The 25740-nt window shown below is 40.7% G+C and overlaps 1 protein-coding gene across 3 annotated transcripts in view; it reads right to left on the bottom strand.

Moving 5' to 3' along the window:
* sh3kbp1 (SH3-domain kinase binding protein 1) overlaps positions 1–24750 on the bottom strand; it is a 31993-nt gene extending 7243 nt beyond the window's left edge. For 2 of the 3 annotated variants that reach the window (XM_051410680.1, XM_051410681.1), the window contains exons 1-8: positions 24531–24750; positions 17267–17424; positions 9360–9474; positions 8159–8265; positions 6591–6729; positions 6230–6309; positions 5356–5445; positions 440–497 (exon numbers count right to left, since the gene is read on the bottom strand). In XM_051410680.1, the coding sequence (XP_051266640.1) occupies positions 440–497; positions 5356–5445; positions 6230–6309; positions 6591–6729; positions 8159–8265; positions 9360–9474; positions 17267–17424; positions 24531–24534 (751 nt within the window). In that variant the 5' untranslated portion in view covers positions 24535–24750. The remainder of the gene's footprint in view (positions 1–439; positions 498–5355; positions 5446–6229; positions 6310–6590; positions 6730–8158; positions 8266–9359; positions 9475–17266; positions 17425–24530) is intronic. The other variant, XM_051410679.1, reaches the window with a different exon arrangement.
* Between the last annotated feature and the right edge of the window lie 990 nt (positions 24751–25740).

Raw genomic sequence — 25740 nt, 5'->3', positions numbered from 1 at the left:
TAAGATCACTATATCATTTCCTGCTCTAATACAATGTGTGATGTTTCGCATGTTTTTGCTCTTTAACTGTGAATCATGTACAGAAAAAACTGAAATTCACATCATCCTTCTCACAAAATTCACATTTTATTATTATTTGATGTCTTTTTTTTCTTCAACAGCTTGTTAATGTAATTCTTTTTGCCACATGGATGTCTGGATCTTTCCACTAGCAGTGGCTTGTCGCAACTAATTTACAATACTGTGACAACAATGATAATAATGAATGATAGGTAGGAAGTGATCTAAACAGTATGGCAGGCTTTGGAAAATGGTAGACAGTAATGTTGGATTTATGGTTTGCTTTTGGTAAATATCAAAACTGTTAATCAGTCTGCTTATGAAACGTATGTCATTTATATTGTTGTGTTTGCATAACAGTGAAGCAGTAACTTCTCACCTTTGGCTTTGCTGTCGGGTTCAGTCTTCATGGTTTCAGCGGCTTTGCTTTCGTTGGCCTGAGTGAAGGACAGATGGAGGAAAACCTTTAGTTTCGGATACGTCGTAAAATCCTCAGATGCACTTACATCTACAGAAGAGATGATTGTTTTGTAATAAGCGGTGCGGTAACTGCTCTGACTCAGTTTGGGCTTCCTGTGCATACCATCGTGACTTTCAGCAACCTCTCTAGAGAATATTGCGACCTGGTTTGATTTATTGGTGTGATAGCGACAAGCAGAGCCCCACATTTACTCTCTAACAGCATAGAAACTGATATCTGTATATCTTCTGCAATGGATTCCTCCCTTTATATTATCAATCTATGCATGTATGAACCATTATATTGCTATATGTTGATGTCAGTAACATTTACGAACATTTAATAAGTACCGTGTGTTAATTATCATTCCACTACCTTATTTTTTTATTCATAATTTCTCTTATTTTGAATTAGTCTCTACAAAGTGGTTGCTAGTCTTCCTGTATGATACACACAAAATCATAACTATTAAAAATAAATAAAGAGCAAGACATGTTAGCCATGTTAGCAGGGTTACTTTAAAAAAGGAATCCAATACAAATACTAATTTCCTATTTAAAAATATAGTCAGTAACCTAATCTAAGTATCACAATGTTAAAGTAATAAGTTTCTGTTACTTTTGGATTACCTCAACACCTGAAATGTAAATACAAACTAGATCAAAGAAATGTCAATAAGAAGTATAAATGCGAGTGTATTCTGTAAGACAACAGAACAATGTAATTAGTTACTAATCTTACTAATTAGTTATATGTAATCCATTACTCCCCAAGCCTGCACGTTAGCTGCTACACAGAGCGGCCAATGAGCTAAATGCTAATGTTAGCATGTGTGGTCAAAAAAAAAGGGTAAAAATAATTAATAATAAAAGACAGAAATAAACAACAATGAAATAAAAATAATCACTTTTCCCCAGTGAACGGCACTGTACCACAGCTCCAATGTAACCAGCTAATTAGACAGGATGAAATCGGATTTAGCACAAAAACCACCGGCCTGACTTGATGATGAGGTGTGTATCAGTTTGTGTGCTGTGTATGAGTGTGTGTGTGTGTGTGTGTGTGTGTGTGTGTGTGTGTGCCGTGTATGAGCGTGTGTGTTGGGTCGGCTGTTAAAAGGAGCCGTTGTTTTCCGGCTGGAGTGGATCCCTCGACAGTGTTTGTGGAACCAGGGTGGCTCTTCCACAGGAAAACACACATACACACATTCACAAGACGCGGTCTGTCCTGAACACACACACAGCTCTGTTCTGTTCGGGCCCCAACCAAAACTCCTCCCCCCCGCCAGCTTCACTCCTCTCTCTGCACCCTTCCCCTTCTCTCCTTCCCTCTATAATGAGACCCATGTGGTGCCACAAGCGTGGAGACATCATTGCAACATCCCAGCGGTTTTAATGTCCAAGTATCACATGTTTCTCGGCCTCTCAAAGGCAATAAGGTCTGACCTATAGGAGTTTCTTGATGACTCTGACAGACATTTTTAAATGTCACTACTGGCTTAAAAAGAAAAGAAGAACTAAAACTATTGTGTTTGGTGCTGAAGGAACCTCACATGACCCTAAAGCTGCATTTACTGTACTGTGCATCTTGCTGTTTTAAAGCCATGCCACTGTAAACCAAATCTCCAGCCGCAGAATCAAAATGTGAGCAGAGGCAGGAAATTCATACAAGAGTAACTCTCACATGGTCTAGGTTAAGTCACTCTGCTGTAGGTTTCACAAAGAAAGCGTGAAACAAACATCCTGTAACAAACAATGGCATACTATCAGCGGTGGAAGACGTGCTCAGATCTTTTAATTAAACACACTGGTTATGAAACAGTGTAGATTTAATACTGATGCCTCTATATGACCTACGTAAACAACAAGATTGGTTTCTATATAGTTATTCTTAATGCCTGCCCCCTGGTTGGATTCCTCTTGAAATCAATGAAACAAGGCAGTGGAAACAATACCGCTTTTGTCCACAGGGGCCGCCAGAATCCACAAAAGTTCCTTATAGGGGCTTTAAGTAAATGTAGCAATACCCAGAGTGTACAAATACTACAATTCATTCAAAAATTGTCTTATAGTAGCATCAAAATATACATACTCAAAATGATATTGTTAGCTTGCAGATATTTGGCAGGTGCGCTGTTTACCACATTCACCATCTTAGTTTAGCTTCTTAGCATGCGAACATTCACTAATTAGCACTAAACACAAAGCACAGCTGGTATTTGGTTGTAAATATAAGAATTGGACATTTTCACCAGATTGTGGCACTAGATTAATCCTTGTACCATCACCTTGTTATCTATTATTAGCAAAAAAAAACTACTAGATACCAAACATTTCCGTTTCCATTAGGCTAAAAGCTGAAAACTTCCCAAAAAGACTGAACAAGTATATATTTGACGGTATTGGTCCACTAGGAAATCAAGAACTTTGTGGGATAAATGGCACAGAGGGTGATGTACCAGGCTGATACTGGCCTTTTCTATTACCAGTTGGATATTAGACTGTCAGCTGATCCAAGTTACTCCGGTCTTTCCCTTTTTTAGTTTAACTAGTTAGCCCTGGCTTAAAGTGAGTTAGCACTAGCTTACATTTCAGGAGAAGAGCAGCTTTGTGTAGAAAAACTACAAGTAAAAGTTATTCTAAATGTTACTTTGGTAAAAAAGTATTAGTATCAAAATATACATACATACTCAAAATGACATTGCCAACATCCAGATATTTGGCCCAATGCCCCCCTTATTGAAAACCACGGCCTTAGAGGGCAACTTCCCCTCTTAACCTTTATTTACTGTAGACTTTTGTTTTACGTTGAAGATTCTGCTGATCTTAAGGCTGAATGACTTTGACTCACCACAAGGAACGAAAAAATACTAAAAACTTCCCCTTTTTCTGGCCTGAAACATCAGTCAGCTAAACCCCCCCCACAAAATATACCTAAACTAGCATTTAGTCACTACTACGTGCATTTGTGCAGCACGGCATGCAACAGCATAGCTGCACCCATGTACAAGCGGATGACCTTCCAGTTGAATTATAAAGTTGACGTGGCTTCACATGACTCAGCGTTCCCCCCCCATCCAGGATGGAGACTCTCTGCTGTCACCTCCTCCAGAGCCTCATTAGAGAGCAGAGAGACTTGTCTCACCATAAAGCAACATAACAGCCTCCCACTCAGCAGGACAGGCTGACAAACATCCTTCAGAGCAAACACACGTCTGCAGGCTTTGACCAATATAGGTTTTTATAAGCTGTCTTAAATACAGAATTTTGTGTTCTTCACCCGATTAATTGCCCATGTTTTTGACCTTAATCTCATATCCTTTGCTTTTCTCTCTGTTTAATATGCACTGTCTCAGGGGACATTAAGCAGCATTACATGTGTTGTGGTTCAGGCTCAGTGTTGTTTGGCTGATCAGATTTGGTGCAGTTGGCTATTGTTAGACTTTAGGTTTACTGATGCATCTAGCAGAAAGCAGGTTTTTTTATATATATAGATTACAAAATAAAGAAAAAAATAATAGAAATAGAAACATTTTTATTTGTATTATTTTTTGTTTGTTTCTTAATGGCAAACATATGATTTCAAAAGCTGTTTCAGCCTGCAAAAAGACTAATGTTTTGGGGTTAAACACTACATATTTTATCTCAAGAACATCAAATTTAAAGGCTCAGTTCACCAAAATTACAAAACCCCAAAACCCACATTCACCTCCTCCTAGTGGTTTCTGATTGTACAGATACTTTGTTTCATTTGCATAACTTTTCATCTACAGTTTACGCTCCTTAAAATTTGGTTGAACTGTCCTTTTAAAGGCAGGTTTTTGAAAGGTTCTGCAAATAAAACCCATCAATTATAGGCATCATCAGAAACCACTAAGAGGAAGAACATGTTGCCCTTTAACTCCACATCCATACATTTGAGTATTTTTATTACAAAACTATTTAGTTTGCCCAAAAATCGTAATCTTGGCAGGGAGAGACAGCCTTTGAAATGGCATCTTGACCATCAAAAGAACAATTTATACTCTTATATAGTTATAGAACTCTTTATAGAAACTATAGTAAGTAAGAACATTTGACAAAAGCTTCCTTTTCTCTATGCTTTATCGCATTAACTCCACCAAACCACCACCAAACACCAAACCTTCTGAGTAACTAAATGGCACTAAGACTACACAGCAACACTTGTAATGCTGCTGAGGACAAGAGCAGAAGAAACATAAAAGATAAAGGATGAAAATAAAACAAATCAAACGGGCGAAAGAAAACAGAAATCAAAATGAAAAGAGAGTAAAGAAGAAGGAGCAGAAATGGAGAGAACTTGACCCTACCGTCCTCTCCTCTGGTTCCAGTTAAACACAGACAGACCGACAGACGGACGGAAGGAGCTCCGGCAGCAGCAGCAGGAGACCGTGTGTGTGAATATGTGAGCGTCAGTGAAAAGCTGTATTACCTCCCCTCCTCTCCCTCCCTCTCTCTCTCTCCTCTCTCTACCCTGTGGAGCTCTCACTTCTGCTTTGCTAGTCAAATCCTTGTAGGATGTGTGTGTGTGTGTGTGTGTGTGTGTGTGTGTGTGTGTGTGTGTGTGTGTGTGCGTGTGTGTGTGTGTGTTTGCGTGTGTGTGTGTGTGTGTGTGTTGTTGTTGTGTGTGTCAACATTAAAACCACTTCCTGTGCTGTACAACTGAAACAGAGGAAGGGGAGGAGCCAAGACTGAGGACTTCCTTCCCTCACTCACAATACAATGATCACAGCATCAAAAAATGTATGAAGTAAGTGCATCCAGGTCCGTGTGTGTGTGTGTGTGTGTGTGTGTGTGTGTGTGTGTGTGTCTCACCTTGTCCATCTCTGACTCCACATCCATCGAGCGAGGTCTAAGCTTGATTGGCTGGTCTTTGAAGATGTCACCAAAGCCAAACCCTCGGATCTACGGGTGCATTGAAGAGGTGAAATGACACACAATGAATGCTGAAATTTAACGCAACATTTAAAGGAACACTTCAACAAAAATCTGTGGTTTTAAAGCCTCAAACTCTATCCCACTGTTCGCTTGTGCGGGCCAGCAGCTGTTGTCAGTTTCAGTGGATATAAATGGGACCCAGAGTCACCGCTACTGCAGAATACTCTCACTTCTCCACTGTCTGTCTGTATGTTCCACACGAGTACACAGCTTCTATCTGACCTTAGCACTGTTAGCGGTTCACATTTGCAGCCTTGGGAAAATGCAGTTGGGTGTCACAAACGTAGACCACAAGCTGCACGAACACAAGCTGTGATTTCGCCTGATCAGACTGAATTTCCATTTTCTTTCACTTGAAACTGTGAAAGTGATGTGAGGTGGGTTTCCCCCCACCTGTTTTTATGGTATGCACATTTTTACTTTCAGAGTGGAATCTGAAAATTAAAGAAAAAAACTCAATATATGTATAGATAAGAGTAAAATGTGACCCAATGCAACAGAAAAAGACTTGTATTTAGACGCCATTAAAGCCGCTTTGAATCCGAGCTGACTACATCTGCTGTCCTCCGTCATTCAAGCCGTTCGGTCTTTGGCAGGATAATTCTTCGATGGTCCTCAGACAGACACATCGTTGAAAGGTTATATGCGTGTGTGCAGAATGAGTTTGTGTTCAGAGGAATGTAGACGAGGCAGAGTGCTTCACATGCTGCAGCATCAGTCAGTTACATCTGTACTGCGCGTCGCTGATTACCTTCTTGGGCTGGATTTCTCCTGACCCCGTTTCTGAACGACTGTCCCCTCCATCACTTTCACTGCCTGGGCTGTCCTTACCTGCACACACACACACACACACACACACACACACACACACACACACGCGCACACACACACACACACACACACACACACACACACACACACACACACGCACACACAAAGAATAGACAGTACATATTAGTTTGCTGCAGCACTCCTGCACACGTAGATTAAGTAGAATATATTTATGCAAATCCAAACATCAAAAGCGATTAATACAACAACCAGAGCAAGTTATTTTTTAAATTCTTTTTATACGTGGGTGCCTTCCCCCCATCTGATTGGCTGAGACTCACTAGTGCGGCTGCTGCGCAGCTCCTCCTGCGAGGTGTCTAGAGAGGGTGTGTCCGACTCCGTCAGGATCTCTTTGGTGAAATTGGAGGGAAACATTCCAGTCTTCCCATTTAGATATCCCTCCCACCAGCCCTCCTCTACCTGAACACACACAACACACACAAAGATTTACAGATAGATGTTCACAATGAACTGAAAATACCTACACATATAAAACAGCTTCACACCCCAATGACTCTCCATTGTCACTAGATGACTTCCTGTGAGCCAAAGACTTTAGAATACTACTATTGCTTCTCAATGAGCAGGTGGTCTGGTCTCAGATGTGTTCACAGTCCCCAAAGTCAAAATGAAATAAGGAGAAGCAGCATTCAGTTTCTATGCAAACACCTGGAACAAACTCCCAGAAGACTTGAGGTTTGCTTCAACTCTCAGTTCTTTAAATTGATTCTTATTGTATATTTAGAGCTAAACTTGACACTATTCATTCATAACTTATACTGCACCATAGCTGCACTGTAACTTTTATTTTATTCAGCTTTATCTTCTTTATTATTTTAAACTCAAACAGAACATAACTTCTCTCATTATCTAGACAAAAGTTTCTAATAAAAAATGTCTTTTATCAGTGATAGTCAAGTCTCAACCCCTCAAATCTGTGACTCCCCCTCCTCTGGTCTAAACAGTCCAAAACCCAAAGCTGTTCAGTTTATTACAACTGAAGATTTAGGCTGTGCTCCGAATTCAGATTTATTGCTCAGATCTGACTCTCAGATCTTTTTGTCTGGCTGTTCACAGTACTTGTTAAACATGGCCCATATCAGATTCCAGCGTGGAAACAGGTCACGGCCCTGAAATGACCTGCATAGCGATCAAAGATCTAGAGTGACTTAAAAGTCACATGAATTCTGATATGACAGTTCACCCTGAGGTCACGCTGCAAGAAACCAGAACTGTATCTGATTTGGACCACATATGAAAGTGGATCAAATTAGAACTGAAAAGATCAGATCCCATGTGCTTTATACTGTTCACTCTGTCTCATATGAGCAAAAAAATCTGATTCGGGTCACTTTGGCCTGCAGACTGAATGTGGCTTTAGAAAACCAACAAATGTGTTACACCTGAGAAGCTGCAACAGTGAATGTTGTGCCATTTTGCTTCAAAAACAACTTAAATGATCAATCAGTTGTCAAAATAGTTGCAGATTAATTTTCTGTTGACTAACAGTACAACCAATGTATTAATGGCTGAATGACTTCAGCTGTATATCTTTTATGTTCGTTTTTTTAAGAACTATGACCGATATAAAGACTTGTCAGCGCTCTCTGGTAGACAAACTCATAGTAGTCATAGTGGCTCCATTTCTAAATACAACAAACACATCTTGACGCCTCTAATCATATATTTGTGCTCTAATTTTCACCTACATATCTCATTATTGAACAAGTGACAAACGTGCTAAAAGGACATCTGTCTGTGTGTTCTGGAGGCTGATTCATGCCAATTTATTTCTCATAGGTTTATAATGAAACTCATTATGAGTCCAGTAAAATGCAATCAGTCTTACCTCTGCTATGATCTCAATGACGTCTCCTATTTTCAGCCCTAGCTCATCTTCATGCTGAGGCACATAGCTGAATGCCGCTTTACACCTCCGCTTACGGATTTGCTCTCCTGTAGTGCACACACACATAAACACACACACAAACATACACACACACACCACACCACAGGTCAAGAGTACATACAAACATATTTTAGGCTTACATGTGACATAATTAGCTCACACTCATCCATAATCCATGACTTACAGTGAGCAAGCAGGTGTTCACTGACTTATTAAAAGCCCTCACGGCTAGAGACTGAAAACAGTGACCTCTGACCTTCCAATTAGAGGACAGCCTCACTAACCGGCAAAGACACCAAATGGTTCACACTGGCCTTGCAGTTGTTTGTCTTACACTCATTAGCCTCCTCATTACTCTTGACTCATTCCACACCAGCTGGGGCATTAAGACATAACCCTGCGATTCTTCTTTCGTCCACAAGATGTCGCTCCTCCTCGTGTTTAATTTCAAGGTGTCGCATGTGAGGGTGTGTATGCATGCACATGCAGTGGTGGAGGAAGTATTCAGATCCATTGCTTTAGTAAAAGTAGTAATACTACACAGTAAAAACATACTCCATTACAAGTAAGTTATTGTAAATGTTACTTAGGTAAGAGTATGCAAGTATAATCAGGAAAATTTACTTTAAGTATTAAAATATAGTATATATATATATATATATAATATATACATAGTAAAAAATCTCACTTGTGACTGTTATAGTATAAGTATATATAATATAATTATTATTACTTATGCATTAATGTAAAAGCAGGAGTTTACTGTTGTAGTTGGTTGCGGTGGAGCGACTACTGATTATTTTATTATGGATTAATCTGCTAATTATTTTCTCCGTTAATCCATTGATTGTTTGGTTTGTGAAAATTCTGAAAATAGCGAGAAATCACATCACAATTACCCAGAGTGCTAGTTTTGTCCAAATATTTTTATTTATTAAAAAACAATTGAAAGAAAAAGCCTGTGTGTGTAGTGGAGGAATGCTTGACCCAAATCCTCTCTCACACTAATAGGATCTATGTTGACTGAAGACTTAAATCTGCCTAATGACCATGCATGTATGAATGTATGTGACTGTGTGTGTGTGTGTGTGTGTGTGTGTGTGTGTGTGTGTGTGTGTGTGTGTGTGTGTGAGTCGAGTACCTTTCCTGCCTGGTCGTACGCTGGGGTCGGACACGGGGCTGGCCCTTCCATTGGAAAGGTCAGATCTGATCATGCTTGTCTGTCCTGCATCCCTCTTTGCCTCTTTCTTTATCTCCTGCAATGATGTGGAGGAGGAAGAGGAGGTGAGGAAGGATGGTGGGAGAGATGAGAAAAAAAAGGTAGGTTCAGGTGAGAAAATGTAGGCTGCAGAAACCAGAACGAGCCAAGACAGCAGTTATTATGGAATAATATAATAAGACCCATATATAATGATAAAAAGCACAGAACTAGAAAATTATGAGAAAGATAATGATAGATTACACTACAGTTTAACTGAAACTAACGCACATGTTGACTGAAATGACTTAAATACAATAAAGCCTGTTAAATTAGGGCCTGTCCTCACCCAATACGATGTCGTTTGGAAAAAATCTCCGTAAACAAGGTGTCGTTTCCAGAAATATCTGCGTCCACACGGATTCAATGAAACGACCCAAAACACTGTAGTACATATGCCAGGCCTGTATGTGGTGCTGTGACGCTGCCACACCAATATACTAAAACCGGAAGAGAAGCCATGGAGCATGCGCTGCTTACAAACAAGTATTAATAGTCCGTCATTGTTGTTGTTGTTATGACGCGTCTAGCGGTCGTGGCTGAAGTTAAAGGCTAGAGGGGTGGGGCTAATATGTTTTCGCCGTCCAGACGACTCCGGGCAATCCGGCGTTTTCGGTTTTTCCCATTCTGGGACCCGTTTCCAAAAAATACCGCTTTCACACCCCGAAAACGCCGTATCCGTCTGGACGCGAGGCCGATACGATAAAGTATTTATCCAGATTTGAGAAAAATGTATTCGTGAGGACAGGCCCTTAGTCTAAATGGCCTCTTCATCATAGAATAAAGTGGTACTTCACTCATTCAAAAGCAGAAGCAATAGCAAAAAACAAGAAAATTGAGCTGATCCCTTAACATAAATGACAGTCTGTAAAACAATACAACATTAACATGTCAAAAATGTGTAAATAATGTGGTGAAATTGAAAAGTTATAAAAAATTCTACTGTAATTTTGGATCAATTTAACCCTAAAATATGGGAAAACTATATTTTGCGATGGGTGGGACCCCCGAGCCATGATACCAACATGTTGACATTCTAGTCTTTGCTATTATTACATGAGCACTGAGTAGTCATGGGTCGGACCACACCCAGTTTCAAACTCTGCATTCATTTTTATTTCAGCACCTGTACAGTTACTAACAAACAGTTGTGACGCTATCGTGTTGACAACATCTGTCCACAGACGTATAAACCCCTGCCAAAGTACGCCATGATGGTTCCTGTAAAGCAGTACCACATTTTGCTGTGATGACACATGCACACACACACACACACACAGACACACACACACACACACACACACACACACACACACAGACTCACAAGATCACAACATTAACCACACGCTGTGGCGTCGGGTAACAGTAAGATCATCATCATCGTTTTTTACTGGTTGTTGTTTCAAATGAATTTAGACCACCCCTTTAAACACAATCCATTTAAAACAAATATACTGCCGCACTGCTGCTGTTTGCATTTTTATGTAGGATGTTAGTAATGGAAACACTTTCAGAATACTGTGCTTTCTTGTAGTACCTGAAGTGGCCCTTCTATGAGAGGACAATGCCAACAGTGGCCTCAAGCCATTTAAAATTTTGTACCTGAGCTGTAATTTAGGTTGCATCTCTTCTTTATTAAGGGAGGGCCAGTGTTAATATTGGACCACTCATATAATGTAGAAACAAGATATTCTCACATTAAACTATAATGTACTTAAAACATGACTAAAGTTGGACTAAAATGTAAGAAAAAGGTAAGAAATTGTCAAAAAAAGAAGCCTACAATTCTTTAGTTTTTGTCAGAAATGGACATAACTTACTGTAAATAAGTCTGTGAATGAAAATCCCTCGGAATAAAAGGACCGGTGCTATAAACCTAAAGGTCATGAGGTTATTTGTCATGCTATAAACTTGCTGTATGTATTCAATAAATGCAAAGGAGCTTTGTCAGACTGTATCTCCGCTCTGCCCTGTGCTGTGCTGCAGACGCTGCGGTGGAGCAGTAGTATTAGATGTCAGTAACCCAGGTGATCCTCAGTGTTTACCTGCAGACGACCAGCCAGAGCTCGTAAAGCTTGGACAAACACAAACACACAAACAGAAGACTCTCAGACTGTCTTCTACATCTGCAGCCTTTCAGTTCGCTCACTCTCTGACCACATGACTTTCACTTGCATAAAGCATCACAAGACGCCATGCGAAACTGATCAGGAAACCCAGAGAGAGACAGGCAGACACACACGCAGCCTGACAGAAGAATCAACAAGCAGGCAGATGGGAAGACAACAAACAGGGAGACATTCACGCACAGAGACGCAGAAAAAAGTAGACATGACGGTTCACATCTCTCCACTACATTCATCATGACACTGTTTCATAAGCCCTGGCCTGTGGCGAACGCAGCTCACTGAAGCATAGGGGCCCGGGTATACTGACTCACAGAATCCAACCCCTCACACACACTCTGGTTGTGTTTGGCCTGGTGTGGCGTGAAAGCCTTAATGAGCCTCTGAGATCCAAAAATATCAACAAGAGAAGACGTTTCCTAGACAACAGCTTATCTTCGGCAAAGAGCCATTTTAGGATCTCCAATGGTTAGGGACTGGACATTAAAGTTAGTATGATTTCAAACACCTGACCATAAACTGCAAAATTGACACTCAGTTGAGAAGATATTCACATACTTTGTAGCTGAGACGCCAATTAAACATTAAAAATGTGTATGCAAATCACAAACACCTGAATATTTAAAGGAATAGGTATATATTTTTTATTTTGGACAGAGCCAGGCTAGCTGTTTCCCCTTTGCTTCTAGTCTTAGGCTAAGCTAAGCTTATCATCTGCTGAAAGCAGTATCAATCCTCTCGTCCCACTCTTGGCAAGAAAAACAATAAGTGGATTTTCCGAAGAGTTTAACAGTGTTAGCAGTGTTTTTTAATTTGGTTCACTGTCAGACTAGAGCTAGCATACAGCTAACTTAACGTTAACCCTGGTGACTGCAGGGTTTACACAGCTTCCAGTAACTAAGACCACATGTTTAAGACAACTTTGGAGTGACTCGAAGGAGCTAGCTAGCAGCTAAGAAAACATAAATAAGACAATTTTGGAGTTATTTGAAAGTGCTTGCTAGCAGCTAAGACGACACAACTTTGGAGTTTGGTGTGTTGTATGACGTCTAACTACTGAGGTCAGGTCAGTCACACAGTTACCTTCCCCTGACATGTGGTGTTTGTAGTTTGGTAAGTAGGCTAATGCAGTGTTAATGTAGAGTCAGACATTGATTCTGCAGTGCAGATGGACTGGCTCTAACTCTATATACTGCACGCCTTCATGTACTGAAAAAAAACATATATAGACACACACACACATTCATTTAGAAACTCACATGCACAGACACACACCCATAGACTGAAAAATGTCTCTTTTAACTTGGAGACTCCACATTGCTCAAGCCAACCTACACAGAAACCCACTGTGGCCATTTGTTAGCCTACACAGTTTCCCGTTTTTTATGAGTGGTGAAGCAGAGGCGGTGTTTACTAGCTTTTTGGCTTTATGCTTCATGAAAAGTAATGGAGCATACATTCTAAAATCCATCTGTTATCTATTAAGACTGCTTGTTTTAAATAATGAATAGGTTTTAGTTTGGAACGGGAGACTAATGCTTGTGTGGTGTTGCAAAAGAAATCAAAGAAAGCGCTAACTCTACTATTCTTGGAGGCCTTTGTTACTACTTGGACTGCAGTCATGCTCTACTGCAAGTCCTCCTGTGGGGATATGGAGGTAACCTAGAGTTAAAGGAAACCCAGCTGAAGAGGAGAGGAAGACAACATGATTCATCATATCTGAACAGGAAACACCTGGATAATGTACACTGTGCCGGTGGTTGTGTGTGTGTGTGTGTGTGTGTGTGTGTGTGTGTGTGTGTGTGTGTGTGTGTGTGTCTGACAGCAAGTATGTAGTTTACACTGAACTGCTTTAATGCTAAACATTGCTTTGTGTGTCCCCTATCACTAGACCTCTGACCTTTCCTCCCCGTCATATTGCAAAACAATGCAGTGTAACAACAAGGACATGTTGGCCTTGTTCGCACTACAAAGGAATCTGACTATCCTCTGATTTTTTCCATTTTTAACTAATTTTAAAAGAGTTTTTTATGGGAGTTCTTCCTAGTGGCGGAGGCTGTCATACCCTGTACAAATGGTAAAGCCCCCTGAGGCAAATTATGATTTGTGATTTTAGAAAAATATAATTTTACTAGACCTAACTCAGAGACATAAACAGGGATAAAGAATGGAGGAACAGAGGGAGTTTTGCTTGTAAAAGAGCTTGTGAAATGCACAGGAACAATGATGCAAAATCTTATTTCCCCTCTTTTCATAAACCTCATCGTTATTGCTCAACTCTATTCAGTGGTCATACAGAACGGAAGCTCTCACACATGCTGATAGCGAGTTATAAAAGTTTCCTTTATAACAAGATATGTAAACATACGCAGTGAGCCGCTTTAGTTTAAGTTAGAGCTGATATATATACATAATATTTGCTTCTTTTCTGTCTCTTTTTTAATATTTTCATAGTATAGTATGTGTAACTGAATACATTCAGTTTCAGATAAAACAAGACATTTAAAAATGTTAACTTGGACTTCATAAAAAACTATAAGGGGGTATTTTTTGGTACTTTCTGACGTTTTATAGACTAAGCTTAGAAGTTTAAAATGTATGGTTATGTTCAACTCTAGCACTGTTCGGACATCTGCAGTGACTTTACATCTTAAAAGCGTCTACCAGCGAATCCAGCTGCTCTTCTGCACCATAAAGACACAATGGTTCGCTTTTTATGTCAAATCAGAACATGTGATTCTAATTTGCAACACCTGCTTGTCTAATCCACAAAGGTCAGATGGTTACAGCACTTCCTTAGTATAAAGATATACCCACGGATGGCTTTCAGACATTTCATAGACCAACCAAAGTGAAACAGTTGGAGCCCTAATATTGTCATTAGTGTTGGAAGGTGTACTAGAAAACATGCTAGTGATACTGTAGGTGCCTGTTCCTGAGAAACAGTAATTGAGAGCAGCTGATTGTGTTCGTAAATTCACAATCTCAACAGATTTGAAAAGATTAGTGTTTCCATTTCCCCAGTGAGCAGTTTGGTTTTAAGATAAAAATCTGTTTAGCTAATTAGTTGGACAGCCAATAACCGCTCCAGGCTTTGACAAATGCTATTCGCACACTGACTAATGCATCTTCAATAAGCTTGCATGAGTAGCTTGCAGTCTCATAATAGCTGTAACATTGGTTGCTTCGCTAAATTAACCCACAAATAACACGTGCAAAGTCCAGAATTAGCAGATTGTTAACCTCGGAGCGGTTTAAAAACTGGAAGCAAACTCATCTTTCGAAACGACGGTCTTTTACTGAAAAGGTTAATTCAATGACCTTCACCTTAATAGTCAGTTAGTCAGCACCAGAGGGGGATGCTTGCATACCATCACTTCCTGCCCCCCCCTTTTCAACCTGTCTATCCACATCCCCCCACTTCCTACACACACACAAACACACACACACACACACACACACACACACACACACACACACACACACACACACACACACACACACTCATCTGCATTGCGAAGCTTAATGTCACTGATTCCCATAACTACAGTCTTGTGACAGACCAGTCTGGTATTACTGCATTACTCACAGCCTCCCTCCGTATCTCTCTCTCTTTCTTTCTCACACACACACGAACACACATCCATGCAAACACCGTCAGTGAGCCTTCACAGGCCCATTGTCAAGCTCGCTGACAGTGAATGAGAGCTGTGACATTCAGTCAGCACAAATAAAAGCCTGACTGCACAGTCAAACCACCTGACAATGAACGGGCTTCTTCAGCGATGTCCAAATGTGAACGCCGTTCTCTGTCGCCCTTGACTTGTGGTACTTTTCTACTTCCTCCTCATGGTACAGTGAACAAGATACTTCCCTCCTGACATCACTATCAACACACTGTTTTACTATGAATATCAAAAGCTCTGACCTACTTTACTCCTTTCTGAATATTTGCTCTCACACCTACACGTCTAAATGTTTACGTCTGACATTTTCTGTGCGCTAAACGGACCACAGAAAAGTCAAATTGGAGGCAAGACAAAGAGGAACTTGAATTGACTTGGAATGAGATGACGCGGAATTAACCCATTTTTAGCTTATTATTTTTACTAACTTCATCGGAGGTGCTCGTCAGATGGTCAAACATCTTCTGAAACCACATTCCCTCACAGCTTTCCGACATTGGGATTGGGATCTACTTTCTTTATCCATTCCTTACAACAACAGGAATGTTTCTGAGGATAGACTATCCAAAAGTGTGCCTCGTTATCCCTATTTGGACTCCATGATGCCGGCATTTCACATTGGATGGTGGTTGTGCAGAAGGACTGAATGCACTTTTTATGAGTACATGTGTCAAATAAAATGTTTAATAAACTATAAATATTGAAACTTTTATTTATTTTTTTTTAAATATAGCAACTTCTGATAAACCCAATTCAATTCCAGACTTAAATCAACAACTTCTGGTTAGTCCCGCCCACGTTTAAGCCCTTTCCAAGGAACTTATACAGATAGTTCAGTTGGTTTTAGTCATAGTTGGACAATACTGGATTTTAGGCTTCATTAGCATTTTTAACTGCAGCTGGCCTCTTATTAAAGGTAGACAGAATTAAATGAAGACCTCTCGTTTTCTGAGGGATTTGGGGGTTTTCATTAAATGTGGACTGTTTGGTTGCATAGGAATGCAGTACACATGCATGCAACCATATATGGGAAGGTGGAATGTACTGTTGCTAATGTGTTGGGCCTTTAATATACAATCTGGGCACAAAATAAAAGGAGAGGAGAAACATAACAAATGTGGAATACCTACAGCAGATTTTGGACCAATGATTTCTCCACCACCATCATCAAAACAGCTATATGACATTTATTTTCTGTTGGTTTTTCCACTAATTTGTCACTCATCTGTATGTTGTATTTAACAACATACTATGTTTTGTTTTCCGATCCAGAGAGAACATGAAACTAATATTTCACTGTGCTCTCGGTGGTTGGAAATGCAATTAATTTCGGGGGAGGGTGTAAAATATTTCTGGTTTCCAAAGGGAGCTGTAACAAAGAAATAAATCTGATCTAATAAATTAATCTGACTCACTCACTCACTCTATTGGCTCTGCATTCACATTAACCTAATCTAAACCTTTAAGGTGCAGTTTGTAAGAATTGTGACTATTCTCTAATTTAGCGGTCCTATTTGAGTCCAGATTGGGCACCAGAACTGGACTGAGCAGCCTTCCAGTGCACCTGGCCGGACCAGGTCTGAAAACAGCTTCCAAGACCAACGGAGGCCAGTTTGATGACAGGGAATACAGTACTGAGGTAGGGACACCACAGAAGAGGAACTGCTCCCCCTGAAGATAACAATGGCTCATTCTATGGTAACAAAAACACAATGTAAAAAAAGAAAAACTTTAATTTTGAAGGTGTACAGTTGTATTTTTCTGTTTAATGTGAATTTCTTTAGTTTTTTTATTAGGCTAAAAAAGCTAAGACATCCTGTGGGGACACCCCAAGTAAACCACCCTGCAGTTACAAACTGCATTTTTACTCCGCTGCTATTTGTGGAGAGCCTCTTGTGGGTTTATGAAGCGAGTAAGAGGATGAGAATGAGGAGAGAATGAGAGAAAATTAGGTGAAGGGGTGATTGTGATTACTCACCCTGACAAAGTTATCCGGGAACAGCCCCCTGCGTCCTCCCAGCTCTCCCTCCCACCATCCTCCGTCGTCCCGCCGTATGTTCACGATGATGTCGCCCACCGTCAGGCTCAACTCATCGTCCTGCTGAGCCTCATAGTCGAACTCCACCACGGCCTCCACTGGGAACAATGAGAAGAAGGTTGGGTTGTTAACAGTAAGCCACATTATAAGCTACAGAGGAGTCAGATTGTTCTATATTTACTCTCTGGCTCAGCGGTTTTGATTTTGACAATTGTGCTGGTTTATTGAATCAAAACTGGAAGTGAAACACACACACACACACACACACACACACACACACACACACACACACACACACACACACACACACATTCCTTAACACTATCCTACAACAACAGTGACGTCTTCCATTAAAATGCAATTTACTCTGGCCTGCAACTCTGACATAAAGTAAACTGTATGTAATTTATCTTTGGTGCAGATCTGATGAGTGTTTTATTTCCACAAATGCATTCATAATTCAAACAACGGCCTACTCTCCAATACACACAAACAAATCAAGGGGGAAGTGGAATTACCTGTACTGTCATAACGCAAATGGTAAATTCAGCACAATGTATATTCCACTGCTCTAATTCCATCAGTGGAACAATGCAGTGATATTATACTCCCCACTCGGCTGCTACAGGAAACCTGTTTTCGCTCACTAATTAAAGGTGCCCTGGGGAGTCTTATTGTGAACAAATAAGTTTACATTCAGTGTTTCTCACCAAAACACATTGTCTGTATCCTTGAGATCTGATGACAGCAAGAGTGGCTTCAGGCGGTTCCCCAAAAGTACATCTGTTACCGTTCAAATGACAAACGCTTCTCGCTGACATAGAAGTTACGACCAGAGCAGCAGATGAAATCAAATGACATTCTTACAGAGTTACAAAAACTGGGAAATCGCTGTTCATTTCCCGTTTCCAGCAGGAAGTCAGAATTGGTTTCTTTTAACCATGACCACAATCGTTTATTATTGTCACAATGACGCTGAAGCTATCCAAAGTTTATCAAAAGGTTGTGAGGGAGGACCAAAGAACGGCACAGAAGGCTTTCAAGGCATTCAATCTACTGTCAGTGACATTCTCTAGATGACTTGCATTAAAAGTCAAGGGTGTTTTATTGTCACATGTTCTTGTGCAATGTAAACATCAATGAGACAGTGAAAGGCTTCAGGCAGGCTCCAACTCGCAACAGTTAAATAAAAACACGACGAAGATTCTAACAAAAAATTAGAATAAGAATATTGCGGCAAAAAGTTAAAATATTTACTGTTTTTCACTGTTACTGTCAGTATGCTGTCACGGCCTCACTTTATTTTACCCTCCTGTTCTCATCCACTAATATGACATCCGGTTTGCCTTCTACCATCTGCCTGAATCCATGTGAATGCAGCATTACATATGCAATAAGCAATATAAATAAACATCTTGACATCTGTTGTGCTGACTCTAGCATAGAACTTATGTATAACAGTGGTTCCCAACCTTTTTCCTCAAGGGACCTATCATTTAGTAAACTGACAACCCCCGCTTAAGTTACATATTTTATGGATATTTAATATTTTATTCAAAACTGTACGATTAACCCAAATATGAACTCAGTGACTGCAAGAAGTTTGTGTAAAACAAGTTATCTGGATGAATTTTGAGCAGATTAAATTCCTGTTTAGAGAACTTTTAATACAATTTTCTGTCTGTATTATCTGTTTTTTTTTTATTGTTTTTTAACAATCATACAGACTTACTAGGCTTCTTTTTTGACTAATTCTGTTTTGACACTTAGCCACAAATTCAACAATGTACTTACATTTACTTTCCCTCACAGAAGTGAACCAAATCCTAAGATATGGACCTACTGTGTATATTTTTTAAGTTTTCTAGCATGCATTAATATCAAGAAGGCCTTGTGACCCCCGGTGAAGCTTTGGCGACCCCAAGTGGGGGTCCCGACCCCCAGGTTGGGAACCACTGATGTATAACATGCTAATAGAAATGACTGAAGATGAAGTACATAATTGAACTGTATTAGGGTGCTGCACACATTTAAAATTACAGATAAAAGTCAGATTGTTGTGTTGGATTGAAGGAGACGGACATTAATATAAAATATGTGTGCAGGGAATGTTGAGTTTCATTAAAAGTAGCTTAACACCAGTCACAAAATGGCAAAGTAGAGACAAATGGAATTAAGTGACTGAATGATCGGCAGACTGGTGGCTATATGGTACTTATAGGATTAAAACAGGAAAATATACTCAGTAGAAGCCAAATAATAACCAGCATTTGAAAAATGCATGCAAAAACCTCTCTTTCCTTATCACACACATCAGTGCATACATTTGCACGCAAAAACCTTGTGACTGCTGGTGCAGCTGATACTTGTAAAAATGTAATGAATGTGTCATATCATGTATCTTAACCCTAAACCTTTGCACACACGCATACTCACGCACATACTGGCCTGCTGAGGCCTGATCCTTGTTTAAACTGTGTGTACAGCTAAAGGGGGGAGGTGGGGCGGGGGAGTTTCGGGGGTGGGGTAACCATGGGAACAACACTATAAAGGGGTAGCTATGACTCAGACACACTGGCTTCCTCCCCAAAACGATCTCTCCCTCACACACATACATGCACACATAGTATAACATGCACAAAAAGTTGCATGTTTTTATACACAAATGCACAAACACCCAAAATGATAACACAAAAACAACGACAAGACCCCACTTCTTGAGGAAGCACTTGTGCTAAAAGTGGAAGGTCAAGGCGTCGCTCTGAGTTGACATCGAGGAGGAGGACTTCCACAAGACATCAATATTAAGCAGACAAAGCAGGCGACTGTAGTCCAAGTTGGCATGGTGATCAGATGGGGAGGATATGATTCTGGCGTGAGATAACTAGGGAGATTAGCTGCAGACGAGACAGAGACGTGGAACAAATACAATTTTTTTGGCTCTCGGTTGGGTAGTCTGTGGGGAAGTGGCGCGAGTGCAAGTGGAAGGTTCTTCAGTAAGGAGAAGTATGTACAGTGAATTTATAGTCAGTGGCAGCAAAGCACCACCATTACAGTACATGAGTGGCAGAACAGGACAACACACACTGCAGTCCACCCACCCACCCACGTCAGTCAACAACACATACACCACCGAAGAAGACGACAGCTTGTGGCTCCGCAACAGAACGCACATCACTGAGTGCAAAGAAGGGTGCAAGTTGAAAGTGACATGAAGTTAACGCCAAATCTCTGTCTGAAGCGAAGCTATGCAGAAAGAGTGGAAACAGAGCCATGCAATATATCTACGCTGGATATAAAAGCACACCGCCTCCATTTAAAGTCTATGAATATACAGCACAGCATGATGGCGTAGATACAAACTATGCAGCGAGATCATCTGAAAGCAATATGATAATTAAAATGTAGCCTTTTGTCATCCAAAGCCTGATATAGTCTATTACCTCCATTATTATCCAGAAATATATTAAAAAACACATCAGTGAGCCGCACTGTCGCACTGGGTGACACAACCTTCATTATCATGAACACACACTCACACACATTGTAGTTTATTCAGTCAATCCCACATACACTGTCCTGCCGCTGTACTCGAGCACCAAATCTGAGGCTGAAATTAATTTATTTGTGTCAAAAAAGAGGGTCACTCACAGACCCCATTAACACCAGGTATGAAGACACGTCCTCAGAAAAAGATACATAAGTAGAGACCATATGGTAGCATCACTGCCTGTGGCCGGCACCACATTGCAAACAGAGAAACAGAGATAACAAGAAAATACCACTAAAGGCTCATGATTAGATGTCATTCCACATAGCGTGTCCGTATATCGATGGTAACCATTACAAAACATCAGTGAATGGACCCAAGTGCTCATTAGCATCTTTTAGCTCCTTGTTGTCGTTTTAGGGCCTGCTCATTTAGTGAAGCGTTATGGTTCAGGTTCAACGGGTTTAATATCTCCAAAGGTGTGTGTTTCCAGCAATGAAAAACTCAGTTAGCAACTAGCTGGTGAAGAAAGTCAAATATTTAGCAGTTAGCTTTTTGCTAACACACTAACAAGGTCTCGCTAAAGAGGGCTAATAAGTTGTAACCTATCAAACATGAGAAAGTAAATTGCTTGGACCTTACTAAAACCTTAAAACCTTTTATTTGTCTTAGCTTTAAAGAAAAGTAGTTTAATGTTTGCTTAAGCCACTTTCCAATCATCCAACCGAGCCTTATGGCGAGCTAGTGAGCTGGCTAACTTTCAAGAACACGGTCTAAGAATAGCTAGATGTAAGTTACTATATTTTAGTAAAATTGAATTCGATAAAAACCTACATTTACAACAAACGTTAAACAAACATGATGCTTAAGGTTTACCAAAACTCAACGTATTGCGCTGCAATGATTCGTCGAAGATTCATCTGCAACTATTTCATTTTCCAAGCAAAGACGACAAATATTTGCTGCTTCCTGCTTCTCAAATACGAGCATTAGTTGTTTTTTTTTAATGGTAAATTGTATATTTTTGATTTTTAACAACTTAAGGACATCCCTATAGGGATTTCCAGATTAAAACATTACAAATAATCGTTATTTGCAGCATTATGCACTCCAATGTTGATGGCGTGTGTGTGACCCCAGACCATGAGAAGACAAGAAACAGAATATTTGAAAGTCTGCAGACAAAACAAAACTCCCACTCAAGTGGTCAAGAAACACGCACACACACAGGAACTGAGCGTCCTCTGAACAGCTGCAGTCAGTTTAGATAAGGGGGAAACTGCACATAAGATACGCACTGAACTCTGCAAAGCCATGCTGACATTTCACTGGTTTACAGCGGACCTGTGTTTAGTTGTGGGTATGTTTCACTGGTGTTGCTGATGATGTCAAGAACAGCTGCCTGTTTCTGTCGGTGAAACATTCAGGCTGGACCGCGGCCCACTGGGAGTCAAAGCCACCCACTCCAACTGTGGATCGGATCACAGACTTCAGCAGATTCTCCCACATTAAAGGAAAATTCCAGCCATTCTTTGCTCATTATTGTGCCGCATGCTGTTATTTTGTGATTTACTACGTCAACCTGCATTGTCTAGTCCTAATTCCCAGCACTCCCATTTCCCAGAATGCCTTTCAGCAACCCCCAGATGAGAACTTTGTGCATTCATCATTGTGTTTTCAATGTAGGTGGAGAGAGCAATGGTTACAGTGACAGCAAAAGCAGGACAGAGAGTGAGAGTGTTTCAGTTCAAGGTGAGAAAAGTACCACCACAAGTCTTTCAGCCACTTTGTATTACTTTCTGTTAGTACTAATGACGATAAACTCCTTTAACATACAGTATGTGTCTGTATAACTGTTGAATCTTTGTGCAAATGTCTTGAAATAAACGCTCTGGCTTCAATTCAGAGGGACTGAAGGTCAGCGTTTTAGATTACAAAGCTTTTTTTCTCCTTGGAAACTGCAGCGACAGCAGAAAAATATCTACTATAAGTGTGCTGTTTTGTCTTTAAGCCTATTTGTATTGTTAACTGCAAGAACAAACAAAGACATAACTAAAACAGCAAAATGGCCCAAGAATGCATTACGACAAGCTGTTTAAAGTCCTGCATTTTCAGGATAGTTTAATGTAAAATAACGTAAAAAAAAAAAAGGGTATTTATGTCTTTCAATTAAGGTTTTCTGCATTTGATGTCTTGCACGCCATCTAAATACTCTCACAATACACTTAATTACGTTAAAGGCGATCCAGTGCAAGTGTTCTGCCTTAGAGTTTATTTTTATGAGGCCTATAATGTTCTGCCTTTGTTTCTGACACTATCCTAGAGGCGTTAATTCAAGTTTTAACACCAAAGTCATAGCTAGTGTGAGTGCTGCATTATATACAGACAATACAGGCAACGTATTCCTCTCATACACATGCTATGGATGGTTAAACTCACTTGGGGACCCTGGGGCAAAAACTTAGCTGAGGTCCCCCCATTTGCACCCCCGCACAACCACCACAACCACCACCACCACCACCACCACCACCATCTCTACAGATTTATAAAGGGATACGCACACTGTGAATGCAACAAACTACACTTTGTTTGTGCAGGACCTGTTTAAGGGCCCTTGTAATTTCCATTTCATCTGACATTGGAATTAAGTGGTGCATATTAAAACTGATCTTGCAATTAATTTAACTGCCACATTACACACACACACACACACACACACACACACACACACACACACACAGAGCATCTTGGGGGGTTTTCGGACCCATGACAGCATGCTTTTTCCCAGTTGGTGATCCAGCCTTGATGGTTGTTGTGCCTGTGACTGTGTCCCTTGAGGCTAGCTGTGCATTGTTTGTTTACATGCAGCAGAGAGGATGCATACAAAGGGCTGCAACTAATGACTACATCCATTACTGGTTACATAATTACAGAACCTTTACTTTATCAATCATTCATATACTGTCAGACACTGTACTGTCACATGCTCCTCCCATGCAGAGCAATGAGAAGTTGTCTAAAAGGATGTCCTCATTAGGGAAAAGTAGCACAAAAAGAAGAAGTTAGTACCACATCCGGGCCTGCATGGCATCTTTGAAATAATCAGCTCATTTGCATATGCACCTAATTGATTGATTACAGGTCCGCAGAACCTGTAATCAATGAATTCCCATGCATTGTGTGCAACGGCGCAGTGCTGTGGGAAATGATGGCGACGGTGAGAGGAATGTCACAGCCAGGCCCGCTCCATGCACAGAGACCGGGGGGAGCCGGGGAGAGTCAAACACTGTGTAACACAATGGGCAGACAGACAGACAGACAGACAGACAGAGAGTGAATGTAAACGTGTCAACATCTGCAACTCATCAATGTGACCGGCCGCTTCCCCTCAGATCGCAGCGCACGCGGCCGCGCTCGCACACCCACGCGCAAGCTTTCTAATCATGAATAAAGAATCGGAAACACTGCGAAAGCGAGCCCGTGCGGTCACTTACAAACAGCTCGGCTATGTCTGAAGCGACGTCAGGGGTGGTGAGGTAGGGAGGAGAGGAGAGAAGAGGAGAGGAGAGAGAGGAGGGGAAGGAAGGAGAGAGGCTGAACCCCAGCGCGCATCTGGACCGGGCGTTTATTCCAGCCCATCCAGATGCGCAGAGGCGCTGGAGGCTATTTTTGGGCATTCTCCATATAAGAAGCAAAAAAAGCGCCGCATCTCACCCATTTATGTGTCCCGGTGTGCTGGGGGCGCTCCTGCAGGCTGGTTGGAAACGGGGTTGAGGTGGTTGTTTCAGGTAGAGAGGGGGTTTGTGCCGGACCGAGCCCCAGCCTCCTGCTCGCACTGGAGATCCGCTACAGCAGCGCTGAAACGGGAGGAGCGTCAGATGAAACCATATTCCTTCCTCTTTTTTTCTCTCTCTCTCTCTCTCTCTCCCGTGACACGACAGAGGAGGCAGAGCGAGGAGCCAGAAAACGGAAAAGCGCTGATGAACAAACTCTCTCTCTCTCTCTCTCTCTCTCTCTCTCTCTCTCTCTCTCTCTCTCTCGTTGCCTTCAGGTGCACCGCGTAAACTCCGGTTTCGCTTCAGTGTGTGTCTTCATTATGGGGAGCAATGTGTGACGCAATTTGTTGCACCATGAAGCACTCGGCTCGGAACAGATGGCGGTGACACAATTACTGCGCGTTGTGAGACAGCAGATCTCAATGCTCACAGTGAGCTGTTATTAGAATGAAAACCTTGCATTCTTTAAAATGTTTTTTTTTTTTTTTTTTTGGAGACTTGGATGTCTACATGACTGTGTAATGTATTTGTATTGTAAACCTTCCTCCTGTCTATAATACCCAACATATTATTATAAAAAAAACTAAAACTAAGACTTAAATCATCACAAAACTAAACATTTTTAAACAAAAACAAAAATGGAAAACCAAATAGAACTAAAAACTAATAAAAAATACAAAACTAAAATAACTAGTCTAAACCAGGGGCCTCAAACTCAAACTGGCTTGAGGCCACTGCATCTCATAGGAGGGCCAATTCAGCTAATATTCACTATATCATCATTTTGTATCATCTTTGTTGTTCACAACAACAAACCAAGGTCAAAGACCTGCAGATTGTATTCTATTTCTGACATCATGTTGTGGACATCAAATTGGCTTTTGGTTTGGTTTTTACACTAATCAACACCCACTCTTGCTCACACACATCACCACTTCTGTCTAGCCTAATTTACTTCTGAGTCGACTTTCTTTATTATATAAATATGAATATATAATATTCTAATATAAATATAAATACACAAGCTAGCCAAGTCCCAGGTTGACAGATCCCTGAGGAAACAGTTTTTACTTTTTCATGTATTTGCTGGTATTCACCTCTCAAACATAACACATTATACGGGTGAACAATAGTAAACAAAACTATCA

The sequence above is a fragment of the Dicentrarchus labrax genome, unplaced genomic scaffold (genome assembly GCF_905237075.1).
Source record: "Dicentrarchus labrax unplaced genomic scaffold, dlabrax2021, whole genome shotgun sequence".
NCBI classification, from domain to species: domain Eukaryota; kingdom Metazoa; phylum Chordata; class Actinopteri; family Moronidae; genus Dicentrarchus; species Dicentrarchus labrax.
This window is presented reverse-complemented; position numbering and strand designations above follow the sequence as displayed.